General features: G+C 43.3%; 1 protein-coding gene across 1 annotated transcript; it reads right to left on the bottom strand.

Annotated features, from left to right (window-relative positions):
* Positions 1-931: 931 nt before the first annotated feature.
* Positions 932-10974, bottom strand: LRIT1 (leucine rich repeat, Ig-like and transmembrane domains 1). Its single transcript, XM_054277344.1, has 4 exons — positions 10853-10974; positions 7889-8355; positions 4361-4666; positions 932-1925 (listed from the first exon to the last, which is right to left on the bottom strand). The coding sequence occupies exons 1-4, from the start codon at positions 10972-10974 to the stop codon at positions 940-942; spliced, it is 1881 nt and encodes a 626-aa protein (XP_054133319.1). The 3' UTR covers positions 932-939.
* Positions 10975-18463: the final 7489 nt, after the last annotated feature.

Raw genomic sequence — 18463 nt, forward strand, 5'->3', positions numbered from 1 at the left:
TTGCCAGGAGCACAGGCAGCAGTGACAGAGCTGGAGATTTTTGCAATACTGTCTAATGTAGGTTTTCCAGTATGATTGCAAAGCATTACACCACCACACACAATGTGCAAAGTAGGTTGCTGTATGATTGTAATCTAGCACACCTGGTATAAAACATATTCTACTAATTACAATACAGACATAGAATGCCAGCTAGGACTGATACTGAAAGACCTTTGCTGTTGTTCCATATCTTTAGAACAGAGTTTAGGCCCAAAATGCAATCAGCAAATGCTCTCTATTATGCAGTTTTTGGAGTGGATTGGGTTTTGTCTCTTCATTTCTATCTCCTTTGCACACTTCTCTGAATTCAGAGCATAGAGTTGTAATTATGTTGGACATATTAAAAAGGGTCGCTGTACATCTCTATTTAGTGATCTATTAAGCATCAAGCTGCATGTTTCATGCAAACATGGGGGATGTAAAAGGTGAGACTCTCAATCTTCACCTTCATAAGTGTTTTTATTAAAATTACTAAATACTCCCTTGGGTTGTCAACCAAAAGAACATCAAAAGAGCTGAGAATAAAATATGTAGCATATTGCAGAGCAGGTCCTAAACAATACCAAGCAGAGCACACTCAGAAATGTTTCTTAATGTCCTTACACTTAGTGTGCACACTTCGTTTGACAGGAAAAAGAAAAAAAAAACCTAATAAAAAGTGGTCCAGGACAATGAGGCCATTATCGGAGAAGCTTTTGACTGTGCACAAAGCAGCCAACCCCAAGTGATGTGAGCAACATGTTTCTGTAAAGCTTGGGCACTGTCTGTCTTCTTGCATCCTCTTCCAGAACGTGTCAGAGACAGAAGCATGGACAGGGTGGCGTGCAGTGCTGGAGCAGAGTCACAGAACAGCCACCCACTTCCCCCTGGGCGAGCTGACAGCCAGCCTAGGTACTGTCAGCAGAAGTATTCATTGGGCTGTCCCTCTATCTTTGGTATGGCTTCCGAGTCCACGCTGGAGCGGGCGGAGAGCAGCCTGTTGGACTCGTCAGGCGTGTGCCTGGTCAGGTACTCTCCCTCCACGCCCTTGGCCTTGGCCCCGGGGGACAGGCTCTCGAAGGTGACGTACGATTCCTGCGCGTCCTTGGGCTTGCGCACAAAGCATTTCTTGCAGCGCCGTTTCAGGGCTCCGCAGCAGACCACCAGGGTCAGAGGAACAGCAATGACACAGGCCACGCTGATGACAACCACATTGATGAGCTTCTGCGTCCCTCCTGCACTGACCACTTCGTCTGTGGAAAATATGATGCACTGCTCCTTCCTGGGGATCAGCCCTTTCACACAGACGCACACGATGTACTTGGTCTTTGGCAGCAGCCCGTACAGAGTGACCTTGGTCTTCCCTGGCTCCACGTTGATCCGTCGCATGTCCCTCTCCCCAAAGACGGCGTAAAGGACGCTGAACACCGTGGTGTTCTTTGCCATAGGCGCCTTCCAGGCCAGGGTGATGCTCTGGTCGGTGTCCCCTATGACCCTGACAGACCTCACCATCCTCTCTGGCTCTTGCTGGCCCGTGGTGGGGCTCACCAGCAGGTTCTGGGGGTTGCTGTCCTGAGCCGTGTCCGGGATGAGGACGCTGTCTCCGGTGCCCGCCACAGCCCCCAGCGTGGGCACGGTGGAGGTGGTGATAACGTACCTGGCCACCAGTTTGTCATTGTAGGCAGCTGCCTCCATCCCGCTGGCCTTGCCATTCCACGTGCCTTTGGCACTAGAGTTAGGGTCATCCGTGCTTTCTGAGTCTGTGATGATGAGCGAGATGAAGGCCTCTGTTGCCCCCAGGAAATTCTTTGCTTTACAGATGTACTCTCCGGAGTCAAGGTAAGAGACTACAGGCAGGCCCAGGATAGACCAGCTCATCCCATCACTGGAAATCTCTTGGTGAACTGCAAGGCAGGAACGATGTTAAATGAACAGGCAATAGTAAATTGAATTAATTCCATATTTGTAAAATATTAAGACTCTATCACCAAATATCTGCTTGATAAAGTATATGATAAAGAATCATCATTTCTGCTTGCTACCAAGAACATTACAAAATCAAAATAAACCTAAGAAAAAGACTATAATTAGATTACATCAGGATTTGAACTACTTCAGAATGAATATACAGGAAAAAGTTGATGCTATTTCTTCCAAACTGATGTACAGCTAGAAAACATAACAGGAAAGGTTCTTCCATTAAAAATAAAAGCTTGAAAATGCTTATATAGGTGCAATACTTAAAAGAGTGGAAGGAGCAGGCAGCAACATGATCTATTCGAGCATTAGATGCAGACTGTGGAGGCAAAGAAAATACGAACAGTGGAGATTTTATTGTAACAAACACACATGGACTAGCCTAGAGTATATGGAAAAATGGTTGAAAGATAAGATCCCTTCTACTGCTCAATTACTGCAGGTGTTTATCCTTACACAGGTGTACATTTGGTTACCACCAAAGGATATGTACATAGCTGAGTGTTGATTTGCTCATGTGATTTACCTGCAGACCAAAACTAGCTTTTTTTGCCTTTTCCTATTGGCGCAAAAAAAAAAAGAGTTGGGATTTTGTGGAAGGGTAAAGCACCCTCATCATTTAACCAGCCTCCTTAGGATAGGCACATGCTGTCTCAGCCCTTTCCTGCTGAAAGGTAAACCAGGGAGATGTCTGAAAGCCAAAGATAAGAGGATGCAAACTTCTTCCAACCCCTCTTGGGGTCAGGATCCAGCCTTGGCAAGCAGGGTCTCTTCCAATGGCAGCAAAATATAAAGGTAACAGAAGTTACTTTTTCAGTTTAATTATTTACTGAATGAGTATTTTAAAAAACATGAAGCTGTGGGTCTACCTATGACAATTACCTGTACATACAGACTGTGCTGTTTCTCACTCCCTTCTGCTCAGAACACCAGCATTTCAAATTATAGCATTGGCACAGAAGCTGCCAGTGCTGAGAAATAACCTATCTTTCCAGCCAGCTTTTTATTGAAAGGTGCTAGTGTCTGATTTAATGGGGCACAAAATACATCATTCTCAGTTGTAGCTCAAGGTAAACTCAACACAGGCTTTCAGGAAATCTCCCCATTCTATTTTTTGTGGTGGCTCTGTTTCAGGTGTAGGAGGGATGTTGGCAGCATGGTGGGTACACATTATCATTATGAGGAGCAGCTCTGCTGCATCCTGCGCATCCTGCACAGCAGAGCAATGACTTGTGCAGATCCCAGGAAATGATACTTGTTACAAATGGTTCCACTGCTGTGAAAGAGAATTGCTCTCTTCCCTGTTCTATGCACCGAGGAGCCCTGTAACCCTTTGAAGATCAGACCCAATACTTAGCAATTTATCTGCTGGGTTTAGATCCTCTATGAAAGTCAGGGCAGGACTAGCATACAGGAGTATTCAGGGCAGGTTGGAGGCAAGAAGGTTCAGGTCCTGACTGAAAACTTCTAGCACAAAAAGCTAAGGATAACTGTCTTCAGCAGAGCAAAGGTTTCTTCCCTAAATTCCCCACAAATTGAAGGACCTGTGTTGCAATTACAGCTCCAGACTTCCTTGTGAATGGAAATGAAATCATGATCAGTCACAAAACCAGTGTCTGTCTGAAGGCTTCCCCCAGGAGAAGTGCTCAGACCAGGTGGTCAGAGTTTCTTCCACAGACCTTTTTCCCCAGGAGGAATCTATCAGAGGGAATGATTCCTTGGGGACATTCCCACTGAAGTATTGTATCCTTCAGCACTTTAGTGGGGTTTTTTTGTCTTTTAATATTTTTGTAATGCTGTATGTTTGCATCCTTTTCTTTCTTCTACAGCTGATCTGAATCCCAGTTGAATTCACATCAGACATCTCTTTGCCAGAAATGTTTGCTAATGGATTAGCAATACAATAGAATATAGAACAATTCAGTGAGAATCCTTTTCAGTGACTGAATAACTAACTGAAGACAGCTAATTACTACTGTTGGAAATATTTCATTTCTTCAGCTCCAACAGATTTCCAGAAAATCCCTTGACTTGTCTCACCACTATAATTGCTATGAAACAAAGCAAAACCAACTTCCTATGCCTGATAAAAGGCATTTATCTGATAATATTAAGATCATTTATCTGATAATATTAAGATCAACATATAAGTATAGTATATAGACTATTGTATAGTCTATAGAAAATCTAGAAATAGATTATTGTATAGTCTATAGAAAATCTACAAATAGACTATTGTATAGTCTATTTTCTATAGACCATTGTACAGTCTATAGAAAATCACAGTGCAAGAGTGGATTGCAGCTGGTCCAGGCCTGCCTCACTCATTGCACGTGTGCAGGAAAGCACAAACCAAACCCACCTGTGCCATTCAGCTGAGCCCCATCAGCTCTCCTCCAGCTGAGCTCGGGGATGGGCACGCCCGTGGTGCCGCAGCGCAGCAGCACCGTGCTGCCCAGGATGGTCTTCACCTTGGCCACAGACGTGTGCACCACGGGGCTCTGGCACTTCCTCAGCTCTACCTGGCTGAAGAAGACTCCTGCAAGGCTCCTGGGGGTGAAGCATTTCAGCCTGGGCTCAATGAAGGCTATGTTAGGAGACTGGAAATTTAGGAAATGCACCATTTCATACAGACTGCAGTCACACACCCAAGGATTGTCTTGCAAGCCTGTCAAAAAGAAATTAGGGCACTAAGTCACTCCAATAGCACCTTTTGTTTCTATTGTTCAGCAGGACACAGTGTGATAGGCTCCCAGTTTGCTCTACAAGAGCTGCCTGTGCAGGAGGATGTGGGGTGGGGAGAGGAGTGTCCCCCCACTGCTGCTAGCTGAGTCTGATGGATCCCACAGTTACCAGAATGGAATAAATGTGACTTGCTAAAGTATCTCCAAATCTGCATCTGAAATCATATTCTTTAAGTTCAAAGCAGGATTTTTCATATCATGGAAACATTGTGATTTGTGCACATAAAGAAGCAAAACAAGAATTTCTTATAAATACATTTTGTTCCAGGATGAAAAAAAAAGTACTCCTGGGAGAAGTACTCATGTGGATTCTTTTGGCATGAGGAGACTATGAAATCTCTGACAGGCCAGAAAATTCTCACTGGACCTTTTTAAAATACTAGCCAGATTGTCATGCCACTTTTCACACCTGCAATAGCTGTGGCTGATCCTACTTGCCTGTCATAGTTCTCTTCCAGCCCTGTTACTCTTAAGTTATTTTCATTATTTTGGTAATCAGTTGCTTTTCCTGAAATGCTAATTTATACTGGATCATATGAAAGAAATGTTTTAAGGATTAAATTGAAGGCTCTGCCTGTTATGGTATATAAAAAAATGTAGATAGACCATAACTATATTTAGGCTATACACACAGAAAGAGATATATTGAAAAACACACTCCTGTTTCAGACTCTTGGAATGTTTCTCTTCTTTATTCTGCTCTCCTAGTTTGCACCTATTGAATTCCAATTCTGAAAAAATTATGCATTATTAAAAATAGACCTGTGAAGATAGTACTGAAAAAGCAAATTTGGAACTGGAGCAATGCATATCCATGAACAGAAGTTGCTGCATCTGATGAAATCTGTGTCATCCCATTTACAAATGTTCGCATCCAGCTGTGCTGTGGCCAGGCTGTGGTCTCTAATGATTTTAGCTAGCAGAACTGGCACTAGGGATATGAATGCCATCCAACCCCAGGCACACATTTGAAGCCTACACCAGGAGCATGGCTCCCAGGCCTCCTGCCTGCCACAGGAGTGAGCTCTGCTCCCTCTGAGGGGGCTGCGCCTCCTCTTTTCCATGCACAGCCCAAGGACATGCCTGGGGCTGGCACCTGCCTGGAAGGGAACAGTACTGATACTCGCTCACAGTGTTTTAAAGATGCTGTGGAAAAATTCTCCTGAGTGCATTCCATATCTTCTTCCCTGGGCTTAGAAGAGGATCTGGAAGTGATGGGTTTTGGCAGGAGGTCAGTTCTTGTAAATTAATATGTTAAAGTGAAGGGGGACTAAGTAAATAATGAACATTCAGCTTGGCTTTGTTTTGTGGCATTTTTCTAGCAGTTTCCAGTTCATGCACTAGACAGCAATTGAGCCCAGGTTCCCTGGCAGGTGCCCCAGCTCCAGCTGGAGCAGCAGCAGCACCACAGAGGCAGTGAGGCCTTTGCTGCCCTGCCCAGCACAGCTCCATGGGCTCACGTGGGCAGGCCTCATGTGCAAAAGCTTGCACCCTTGGCACAGACTGTCAGCCAGCAACTTAGCAGAGGAATTACTTCTTCTTGAGGGAGTCTGCAAGCAGTGGCTCTGGAGTCACAGTGGTGCACTGCAGACAAGGAATGGATTGGGCTGACTCTTTTTATAATTCATGATTTTTTTATGCCTCCATGAGAAACAGTCATGGGCAGAGTGAAACAGAAGCATGCAGCTGTGTTTTTCCAGCCTACTCCTGTGAGAGGCATGCATTTTATCTGCATGGTTCCTATGGGTGTCCACAGGACCTAGAAGCTGGAGTGTCTGTACATTACTGCATTAATTTTAGCATTGTACTCATATGGCAACATGAATTTTTTAGGATCCTGGCACAATCAACCCGAGCATAGCTGGATACTACTCAGTTTGGCCACGTGCATCGAAGCATGATCTGTTTTTGATAAAACACTCTCCTAATCTATATTGAATGGAATAACATTTTTACACATATCTTGACTCTAAAAATAAAAAGGGAAAGTATGATCTAGGCAGTCTTGCCATGAATGAAATGGGCAATCCCAAACTGCCAGTTTTGGCTTAAAGAACTTGTTACTGCATCTGGCAAAACAGGATCATGAAACACCTGCTCCTCTCCTGATGCTAGTGAAACCTTCAGCAACATCTGCTAAGGACACTAAAAGCTTTGTAGGTGGTATTTTGTATCTTTTTTTAAGTCTTGTATCTCTTTCCACTGCAATCTCGCTTTAAAAACTTCACCTCCCTAAATTTATCTAGGGAACCAAGAGCAGCAGGTACTTGCCAGAGTGAGAGGAAACTTGCAGTACCTCTGCTGAGATGATCAGCAGGTGCCTGAGCTCACACCCCTGGCTGCAGAGGCTGTACGAGCAGATGGCAACAGCTGTGAGCCATCATCAACCTGCCGTGGATTTGAACAGTGAACAAGAGCTAAAAGACCATGTAATAGTGCCCTGAACTGGGAAATGTGCTCAAAGCCTCTCCTGGGCATCCTGCAACTGAGAGTCAGCTGTGAGACACCCTGACAGAAATGGATAACTGCCCCAAAGCCATACCTCTGGGGAGCCTAGAGCTGCCACCAGAAAGGACCTTCACGGCTGTCCTGCAAGGCAGCACTGTCCTGGTGTGTTTGGGTAGACTAGGGTTTAATTCTGTGTGAACAGATAAACAAGGCTCTGGGAAGAGACAAATTGGCAACTCTGACCCAGATTTTATGCTCAGTCGTGGCATTATTCCTCTTTGATTTAGGCATAATAAATTATCCATCCTTTTCTTTAGTTCTGCTTAAAATGGGTCAATTGCAAACGCAGTGCTATTAGAAAAGAGCACACAAATGATGAAGAGCTGTAAACATCTTTGTATTGCTATCCAAAATGGCAGTGGAAATAACTAAAAAAGCCTTAAGCAAGAGTCACCAGTTTTGTGCTGCAAAGATTCAAGCAAATAATCAAATTTATGCCATTATAAGATGGGTGTGATGAGCCTGAGGTGAGTTTGTTAATATGCAAATGAATGTACACATATTATTTAGGGTATGAAATTGTATACATATAATAGCAGGGTACTTGCTATGGTAACCACAGTGGGTGAAAATGCTGCAAGGAGATGAGGAACTCTTGACATTTGTGCCCCCTGCAAAATGGCAGGCACTTCTCTTACCTAGGATGATCTTGGAGTTGTCATTGGGGAAGTAGGGAACAGCCTGGAGGTTGGCCCAGGTGGCAATGAGAGCCTGAGGAAGAGTCATCAGCTTATTGCTGGACAGATCCAGGTATGTGATGTTCCTGACATAACGAGCAGCATCTGGAGGGACTGAGGTGAGTTCGTTGTTGTGCAAATCCAGGAGCCTCAGCTGGGGCATGCCAGCCAGGCTCTCCCAGGGGAACGAGATCAGGTTGTTCCCATCCAGCCTCAGCTCCTGCAGACGACGAAGGCCCTTGAAGGTGATGCTGCTGAGGCTGCCCAGGGAGTTATAGGGCATCCAGAGGTACTCCAGGTTGTGGAGCAGGTGGAAAGCCTCTCCTGGCACCCTGCGGATGGCTGTCTTTTCTATCCGAAGCTTGCTTGTATCAACAGGGATGTTCACAGGAGGGAGGGTCATCTCTGGGTCATTACACAGCACTGTCCTGGTGGGGAAAGACAAGGACAAGCAAAGATGTGACTTTCTTTTATTATGAAAAGATTTGACACCTTATTTTAATGCAAGATTTTGATCTGCCTTTTTTCACATGATTTCTTCTTGTCATTTCTTTCTTGCTGCTGATCTCTGCATCATCACTGTAAATACATCAACCTGCAGTAATTAATATGTACCTTCTGACTGCAGAGATCACAGTGTTGTGCCTCCCCTGGAGTGGTGTGAGTCCGAATCTGCCCCATTTAATGTTCCTGTTGGGTTTTGCTACCTGTTTTTTTAGAGTACTTATGATAGCAATGACGACATTCATGCACAACAGAGGATTCTAGTGCAAGTTAAAACAAAAGGATCCATAAAATTGAACTACAAAAGCCCTACAAAAAGAAGACTTATTGACATGTGGGAGGGCAAGAAGTTATATAGATTAAATATGACACAGGAACTCTGGTTTGAGAAATGAGGATAAGAAAGCCAGCTAACAACTCCTTGGAAGAACTCTGGAGTAAGTTCTGTGTTACTATGGAGGGTGTGTAAAGATGGTGGCAGTCACTGCACTGCAGGCTCATCTAGTCTTGAGAGTGAAAGCACAGAAAATTAACTCTCTGGAAAATGCTATACTGAAAGCAAGACAGATTTATGTGTTTTAATCATTTCTCCCCATTTCTAATCTCTAAAGGTCAAAGCATAAAAAGCCTGTGCTGCATTTTGCAGCCTTCATACAAAAAATTGTGACTTGGGATTGTAGAAAGCCATGAGAAACAAAAGGAGACAAAACAGGTCTCTCAGACTGAATTTTAATTTGCCTATCAGCAAGTAGGGGAGGGCAAGTTCTTTAACAAAGCACCAAGCCACCTGCAAAAGGTAAGCGGTTGGATGGATGTGTTCCAGTCTACTCACTGAACAAGACACCACAAGAAATGGAATGTGATCAGTCAGGTAACGTGTTCCTATCACACTGCCTCCATAAACAGAATATTACAAAGCTGTCAAAACCAGGCTGGTTTTGGCTGAAAGCAATTATTCCTCTACTATCAACAAAAATGTATAACATTGCTGAACTGCTCAGGCAGACTTGCCAGATTTAAATGCTATTTGAGCCTACAGTTAAATTGTTAGTTTATAATCAAAACACAGTTCATTACTCTCACTCAACACTTTTATTGTGGCATTAAATCCTGCCCACCCTCTGCTGAAGGCTGAGAGTTGAGTAAGATAAAAATCTACCAAATAAGAAAAATCCAGAAATCCACTTTAAATAAAATATTTCACTTTGTGTAGTCACATCACAAAATGTTACTAACAGAAAGACCATGGCAGTAAAGCAGAATTCTTCTCACAGTGTCCCTAAATTATGTCAGTGAGCACTAAACATTTAATCTATGGGATAATCTCCTTCTGGTGAGAAATATGAATCATAATGCAGAAAAAAAGGGTGGCATTATGCTCCTTAAGGGACTAATGGATATTTGCTTCATTATGTATCTTACTAAAATGTACAACAGCTTTTTCCAGTCACTGAAAGGAAGTTCCCCTGGGAACTGTGACATTTATGGAAAAATAATTGGCTCTCACGCTGTTACACTTCCTTTTAGCAATTTCAGGCTACTTGTGTCTCTACCATGCTTCTTCTTACTGTGAAAGTTTCTAGTATTAAATCTATAGCACCATAAAAATGATAAGAAAGAGCTATTTCATGGGGTTCCAAAATATCTCATTTCAGTAATGAAAAAATATTTCAATCTAGAAAAAGTTTATTACAAAGGATTTTGCAAATCCTGTATCTCTGTCACAAAACCTCCTCTGCTGTGAACCACACCTTATGAAAATATGGGCTCTATTTTCTTTAAGTCAGATACTTTGTGCCTACCCTTCAGAAGGACTCTTTAATAACAGTCCTCCAGAGAAATGTATGCTCAATGGCTTTGCATTCAAAGATGGGTGTCCTTCTGGTCTTGCCTTCTTTTTTAACGGAAAGTTTCCAGTCTGTGAATTTACTCCTTTTGATTTTTTTTTTTTTTTTTTGCTGTTACTGTGGTTTTTTAGTTCATTTTTGTCTAAAGTCTATTGCTATGCCTAAAATCACCAGCCGAAGGATTTTTAAAGTAAATTGTTGGGTTTGTACCACAACTGGAATCAAATCTAGTCACACTTTAACAACGAACCAGCAGAGCAGAATAAAACCTTTTAGAGCCAGAATTTTCAGCAGAAAGGTTAAATATATACATATAGTTTGAATTTTATTCCCTTTTTGCCATTACACCAGCAATAATTATGTCACTCCTGTTCTCACAGAGGAGATGCCCAAACGCTTTCTCTGAAATCAGCTTACTGTGTTTTCAGAAGCTAATCCTCGGCAAATATAGCTAGAGCGGGGAGCAACTGGAAAAATAATGGCCACATAGTGCCGAGACAATATTTTCTGCTGCGAGCATCCTCGGAGAGGAGCAGACCCACCCCCGAGCCCGCCGCGGGAGCGCCCGGCGTACCTGGCCTTGGTGCCGTCGCCGAGGCTGTGGAAGGCGCAGCTGCACTGCGAGGGGCAGGAGCCGGCGGCCCGGGGCAGCCCCGCCAGCGCCCAGCAGCACAGCAGAGTCACCGCCAGCCGCATGGCACCTGGGCATGGGCACACCTGGCTCTAGGCTGCGTGCAGGGCTTCGCCTATTGTTCTGTCCATCGGCCGGTCACATCTTGTTAACTCCCTTTTGTTTTCAGCCACACTGTGATCTTCCAGCCCTCGCTGAGTCCATCAGATAAAAAAGGATAGGCAGGGATTAAGGATGGGGACTTGAGTTATTTTCATGAAGGTGCTTATTGCTTCCCGGAACCACTAACGGCATTTCTTCCTTCAGCAGCCCCTTCAAAACACCCTCCTCTGGCAGCCTGGGGCTCTCATGCAAGGAAAAAGCAAATGTATTTTTGGGGGACATACATCACAGGCAAAATAACCGTAATCTGACCAGGAATTAGCAATAATTTACTTCCTCGCAGAGGTACTGGTAAGATTTAAAACAGTTATTTGTGCTAATGGAATGTAAGCCTTCTATCTAAGAACACTAATATATACATATAGTGATGCTATTAAAAGGCTTTATTTTCTTTTAAAGACAACTAGTTTGATAAAGCAGTTATTGAACCGTTGGCAACAAGCCTGTTACTGATAAACAGTTGATAACCCAGTAAATATTTACATATTTCAGTTTCTACCGGGGCTAGCACACACCTGCAGGACTGGCCACTGGCTCTGACTCACTGACACAGCTAAGCTCAGGTAAGGGACCCTTTTGGGGAGTGCCACCTGATGCAGGGCTGAGTGGCAGGAATTCAGGAATGCTCAGAAAAGCTCAGCTCTCTCTTAAGGTCAGCCAGAGACACCTCACTTTTCCAGCACTCCTCTCTGTTGTGGTCCTGTTGCTTTCCTTTTGGAATACATAATGAGAAGTTACCTCTCAGAAGTGCAGCAATAACACACCTGTCTATGTACAGACTACCTGAGGGTTAATGACTCTGCTTACAACACTGTTGTTCCTAATGAAGATTGCTCACCAGGATTTCTGGAGTGGAGCTCTTCTCATGCAGAGTTCAACCTGTGTTCTTCACTATGAAATTATGCTGCTGATTTTTCAGTAATTCTGGGTAATGAACTTTCAGTTTCAAGGTAATCTAGATGTGGTTTGGGGCTAACTATTAAACAGACATTTTATGGTGCCATAGTTTCACATGAGCTTGTTTCACATGAGCTTGTTTCACAAGTTACTCCGATAATTAATTAAGGCGTGCAGAAATAATTTATTGAGATGATGGCCCAAGGGATTACTTTTCCCCCTGCTGTTTTCACATTCTACATTTACTGTTGTTCAAAGAGAAATTCAAGTATCTTATTATTTATTTCTGAAGAGATGAGAACATAATGCAGTGCTGCTCATTAACTGTCCATAGTTGTTCTCTCATTGACTTCCATTAGGTCCCATTTCTAGATTTAACGATTTCTCAGTTCCCTTAATGATCTCCAAGCTAAGACCAAGCTTATTGGGTTTTTTTTGTGTACTCATTGGTCAGCTTGCCTTGCTGCCCAGAGTCTGCCTCAGCTCAATACTTACAACATTGACTGAAACATCTGAAGTTAAATTCTACTTGAAAAGGCAATGCAACATAATTAACCTCTTGCATCTGTTTTCTTTTCAATGCATCTGATAAAGTAGTTTCCCTCCATTGGAGCTCTTGGATAATAAACTTGTAGAAAGCAGAACTGTATTGTAAGGTTTGCTTTCATGAACCTCAATTTTGCCTCACTAATGAAACATTTAAGTTACCACTAAATGTCAGGAGCAGTAGAAGTAAACTTAATTTGTAAAAATCAACAGCAATCAATAAAGCATACCTTAGCAGCAGCTAGTGCTCTGCACTTTGTCAAGAAAGCTGCTATTTACTCAACATGACAGAGTCACTTCTGAACAAGAAAGAGAAACACCTGGAGGAAGGCTGAGAGATTAATAAAACCAGATAAATAAAAGAAGTTAAACATTAACAGGTTTCACATCTTGGAGTGTATTCACAAGTGTGTCTCTGGAAGGAGGAAAAGGAAGGGAGAAGGACCAGTCAACTATTAAGCCAGTTATGTTTTATCGGCACTTACATGTTGGAGTTTTCCCTCCCTGTTGACTGGATTATTTTATAATCCTTCATTGACACACCACCACCAAATGATGGGTTAACCATCAAGGCACCATGTTAGGCTTGATCTGAATGCTCAAGAGAGTCTGCCCTCACCCTGCAGAAACTCAACAAGAGGTTCCTCAGGAGGGGTGGAAACCAGCTCAGGTGTGCTTTGGACATAAGGAACTGGAGGAGAAAGAAGTGGAGGAGGCAGGCCTTGGTGCACAGGGGACAGATATATTCCCCTGATTCACAGGCTGCATAGATCATAGCATCACACAATGGTTTGATTTGGTTTGGAAGGGACCTTAAAGATCACCTAGTTCCAAACTTGCTGCAGTGGGCAGAGACAACTTCCACTACAACCAGTTGCTCAAAACCCCATCCAACCTGGCCTTGAACACTTTCAGGGATGGGGCATCCACACTTTCTGTGGCCATTCTGTTCCAGTGCTTCACTGCTTCATAAACAGTAAACAATTTCTTCCTAATATATAATCTGAACCTGTCCTCTGCCAATTTAAAGTGATTCCCTCTTGTGCATGCCCTTGAGCAAAAAGTCTCTACAGTTTTCTTCTAGGCTTCTTTTAGGTACTGAAAGGCTGCTCCAAGGCCTCTCCAGAACCTTCTGTTCTCCAGGCTGAACAACATCAATTTTCTCAGCTTGTCTTCATAGGAGACATGCTCCAGCCTCCCTTCGTCTTCATGACCCTCTGGATTTGTTCCAGCAGGTCCAGGTCCTTCTTTTGTTGGGATTTCCCTGAACTTGATGCAGTACTCGAGGTGGAGTCTCAGACTGGAGCAAGCAGAAGAGAACAGAGAGAATCAGTGAAACAAAGACAATGAAAAGAGATCCTTAAAACTGCAAGAGTAGGTGCCAGTACCTGCACTTCAGAGACTGCATGAGGCAGCATTGACGAGTGGGCTGCAACAAGATGCTGCTTCTGCTTACATTCATGCTCTCTCCCTAATTCAGGCAGATGGAAGAAATAAAACTGGAAGCAAAATCTGATTGCTGTGTTCAACAGACTATGAATTTGCTTCCAAACAAAATTCTGGTTTATCCTGAAGCACTGTTTGCAGTACAACAGCTTTCTAGATTTTCATGGTATTTTTAAGGCTTAAGTGTATTATCTCCTCCCTACTACTGAACAGTTTTTCAATCATTATGCTATCTAATGTAAAATGAACACTCATTAGATAATTTCCCTGTAAGTGCAAGTAATATTTATTTGAGACTTTAAAATCAATACCACATTTTGCAGTGCAGAGTAAAAACATTTTTTTTCATGACAGACAATTCCATTCCATAATGAAACTGGTGGGAGTTGAGCTCTTTACTTACAGTTCTGCACTCCCAATCATAAAAATTGTGCTCCTTGCTGTTTACTTAGGAAGTAAAACAGTTTCTTCTCTGCACCAAACTAAAAATAACAGTTGTAGGAAAAAACATACAAAGAAACAGTCAGAAAGTGTCACTCATCTGAAGTGTAAGAATTTGTTTTGCATTCTCTGAGAAGAACCAGATCTCTTGTTTATATTTTTGGTGCAAATAAATGCAAAGCAAATGAGGTGAAAGTCTACTGTCAGCAAAGTTCAACTGTGTTCAGCCATGGCAATCTTTCTTATCTTTCTTAGGTGGGGTTATAATTCAGAGGAAAAAAATGCTTTGTATTTAATAAGATTAAGTTAATTATTTGACATCATAGTTTCAAATTTTTTCCCAGAAAAGCCTGAAATCTTTTATCAGAAGATTCTCCTCACAAACTCTACAGCTAAACCTGAGTGACAAACACAGCATGCTCCACTAAGTTGCTCATTTTTAATATGGCAATTGGACAGAATTTATTTTTATTTCTTTTCTCCATATACTTAGAAAAATATAGCCTAAAGCAAATAAAACAGCATATATTAGCTGAAATGAAAATATATAATGAAAGCTATAAATGAAAGCTATAAAATTCCTTATTATCATGATTTTGTATGAAAGATTTTATTAGCAGGCAACACAGGCCAGACACTAAATCAATTTCATTAGGTAAATGCACCTCCAAGAGGCTTCTGGCAGGGCACATGTAAAGTGGAAAATCCTTGCCACTGATGCAAGCGAGCGCACGCTAATGCATGACGTCATTGTAAATTGGATCTTGCACTTAATGCTGATGAAGGCAGCTCCTCCAGACCTGTAGGACCAAAGTCATTAACAGAGCTCTGGACATGCTGTAGAAATAAAACAAACCCACACAGCTTTTGGCATGGCACATTACAGGTCTATCAGTGGTAGTTGTTTTGTGCATATTAACCGTGGTTGTTACAGCCAGTGCAGAAGAGTAGAAGTGAGGGCAGACCTCTGGCCTGTGGGGAGATAAACTCACACACCTCCCTCACTGCACCCATTTGTGTCCATGCAGCAGAAGCCACCACGAGGCCCTACCAGGGCCAGCAGTGCCCTCAGGGCAGAGCCTGGCAGAGGATGGAGGGGTGTAACCCAACCCCCCAGTGTCTCCCTGTCTGCTCCCTCTGTGCTCAGGCACCGACAGAGACCTCACCTTGGCTGAGGCAGATGTGAGGCAGATGTGAAGGGCTGGGCAGAGCCTCCAGGTCCAGTGGAGAATGAGCCCCTCAGCAGCCAGAGAGATAAGCTGGACACAAACTCTTGCCTCACCTTAGGGGAGGAGTGGCCAGTCACCATGGGCATAGCTCTTCTACTCTTCTTCTACAAAGGCTCCACAGTGACAAGAAAATTCCACCAGAATGGGACCTCACCTTAGGGGAGGAGTGGCCAGCCACCATGGCCATAGCTCTTCTACTCTTCTTCTACAAAGACTCCACAGTGACAGGAAAATTCCACCAGAATGGGACATTCAGGGCTCCAGAGCAAAATTCTCTGGGACAAACCCTTTGTGAACTCCTCTACAGAGGGAAAGCAGCAGAAGAACTGACTATCAGGGATTACCAAAACATACACCTAGAACAGCATAAATGTCTGTCCAGCAGCATCATTCTCACTGAAAAAAGTACTATTCTCTGAATTGCCTCAGCCACAGACACATCCACAATAGTCTAGTTTAATGACTGCACATACCATGGTCATATCTGATGCATTTTAAATGAATGAAGCTTTCTTAGGTATTCCTTGTCCCATATCTCTATTGTACCTTTATTGCCTAAAATCCAGTGCAGTTCCCTCAGTTCCACAAAATCAGCTAACTTTGGGCTTAGCATCCTCAGCTGCATGACAGAGGGGCCCATGCAGTAATATTGCTGACTGCAACTACCTATTCTGATTTGGACCTTAATAGTATTAGTCTAAGCCCAGCTGAGTCACCTCTGCTTAGGAAACAGTGGCTGTTTTATTTTCCTTCTTCAGGCATGCAAGAATTTCCAGCATTGTTTATCTGGCTCCTGAATGCAGATGGAGCACAGTGTTTTACACAGCAACCCTCTGCCCCCTTGCCAGTCTGACAGTCACCAGCTTTCCTACTCTGATTTACCTGAACACAGCTCTGAGATTTTGCAGGCTGAGTACCTGTGTGGCAGTTCTACTAAACTTCTTGGAAGCTACAATATTCTAGTAACTTTATTAATTTTCTAGCCTGGGTGGATATACATATATTTATGAATTACATATTCCATTTACAGTGAATTAAGCTACCTGTCTCTGGAGAGGTAACTCAAACAGTAGAGGCAATGCTTTCCAGCTCAGCAGGAAGCTCTGACTCGAAACACTGAGGTGCAGCAGCAGGCAGGAAAGCCAGTCCCAGTGCTGCCTGGTCCCAGGCGATGGATCTGTGTCCTTTTCTGAAGAGACTTTCACACAGCACTGCTCTGGCTCTGACTCTGAAGCTGTCCCCCTGCTTTCTTACTTCCCACCAAGTTTACAGCTCCTTCATTTGTGCTCAGCATGGCCAAGGAGCTTTCCCCAGATATTATCCCTGACCTTGATGCTTTCTCTGTACTTGCAAGTGAGCCCTTTCCTCCACCTTGCTCTGCACAGACAGCACCTCCACCCCTGGCCCCATGCTGCCCTGGGTCCCTCCCACCCTCCCCACCACACCTGGGCTGCCATGCTCGCTCCCCAAAGCACAGCCCCTGGCTCCTGCCTGCCCCCAGCACCCTTGGCCCTGCCCAGGCCTTCACCACTGCAGCTTCCTCCAACAGCTCTGAGACAGCTGCAGAGAAAGTCAGATTGAGCAGAGTGCTGCTGTACTGTGTCACACAGTTGAGGAGAAGGGTTATTGTGTGGCTGCAGGCATTTCCAAAGGGCTGATGCCCATCCATACACTGGTGTGGTGCCTTTTTCCCTGCATCATCCCTCCTAGGGCCAGCACCAGGTGCCTATTTACAATCTGGGTCATATTCCCTACCACCCCTACCAAACTGAAACAAATTTACACAACTGCAACTAGAAGGTCTCCAGACAATACACTTTCTGTTTCCTTTCTTTGGCAAGAAGCCTTTCCCATGAGGACCAAGATTACCACTCATTTCAGTGATACCAAACTGCAGTTCTGGGTGACTGCATTCCCAGCCTGCTTCTGCTGAAATGCTGCCATTTTTCATTTAAAGGCATATTTCAACATAAAAAGTCAAATTTGGCTAAACCTGAATCAGAAGAAAGGATTAGGAAGGCAGAGGAATAATAACACATCAATTTAGCAAAGTTCTTGCTGTGAATACAAAATACTGTGTCAGTAATCTGCATTGATTGCTTCAAGAAAATTCAGAGTGCATGAGCACTCTGTTATCTTTGCACTGCACCTTTTTTTGTTGTGCTTGTACCAATGCATATTTTACAAAGATTAATATGCTCCCACCAAATATATACAGTTCTACGAAATCCACAGGGACATCTGGCAAGAACCTATCATATATTTTTTCTGTGTATTCTTTGCAAACAGATTAGTAACCAGTGAAATATTCTTCAGCAAGAGGGTAAAAGGAAATGGATCTGTTATTGATGCAGAAAGGAGATCAGTGGAATTCAAATTATGAAGTTCTAGGATAACATCAGGTTGAGCAAAACCTTTCCCCCTCAATTTGGAAAGAGCAAGTAGCTATTGAAAGAGTGCATAAAATAGAAAGGCATCACAAAAAACTTCATCACTACGGAGTTAATGAGTGTCTTTCCAAAGCTGTTATCATTTGCGTGTTTTCCCTGACTTCACAGGAATACACGATGTGAGGTTACCTCTTACATAAAAAGTTCAGAAAGGAAATGAATGCAGCTTTGTTTTACCAACTGGAAAAAGAACTATCATTTGAAGATCCTATCAAAGTCGGTCATTTATTCCTTATTTGCACCTCCTCTTTGCTTGAAGAAAACCATTTACAACCTGAACTTATAACTGAAGTTAGCAGCCATATTGGACCATACATCATTCCATACTATCTCAACATACCCTAAGAAAGTCAGCTTAACACAGCATCAGCAAAGGAGTTAAG

Source organism: Melozone crissalis, unplaced genomic scaffold (genome assembly GCF_028551555.1).
Source record: "Melozone crissalis strain CALT ecotype California unplaced genomic scaffold, PUWL_Pcris_2 ptg000019l_1, whole genome shotgun sequence".
NCBI lineage: Eukaryota > Metazoa > Chordata > Aves > Passeriformes > Passerellidae > Melozone > Melozone crissalis.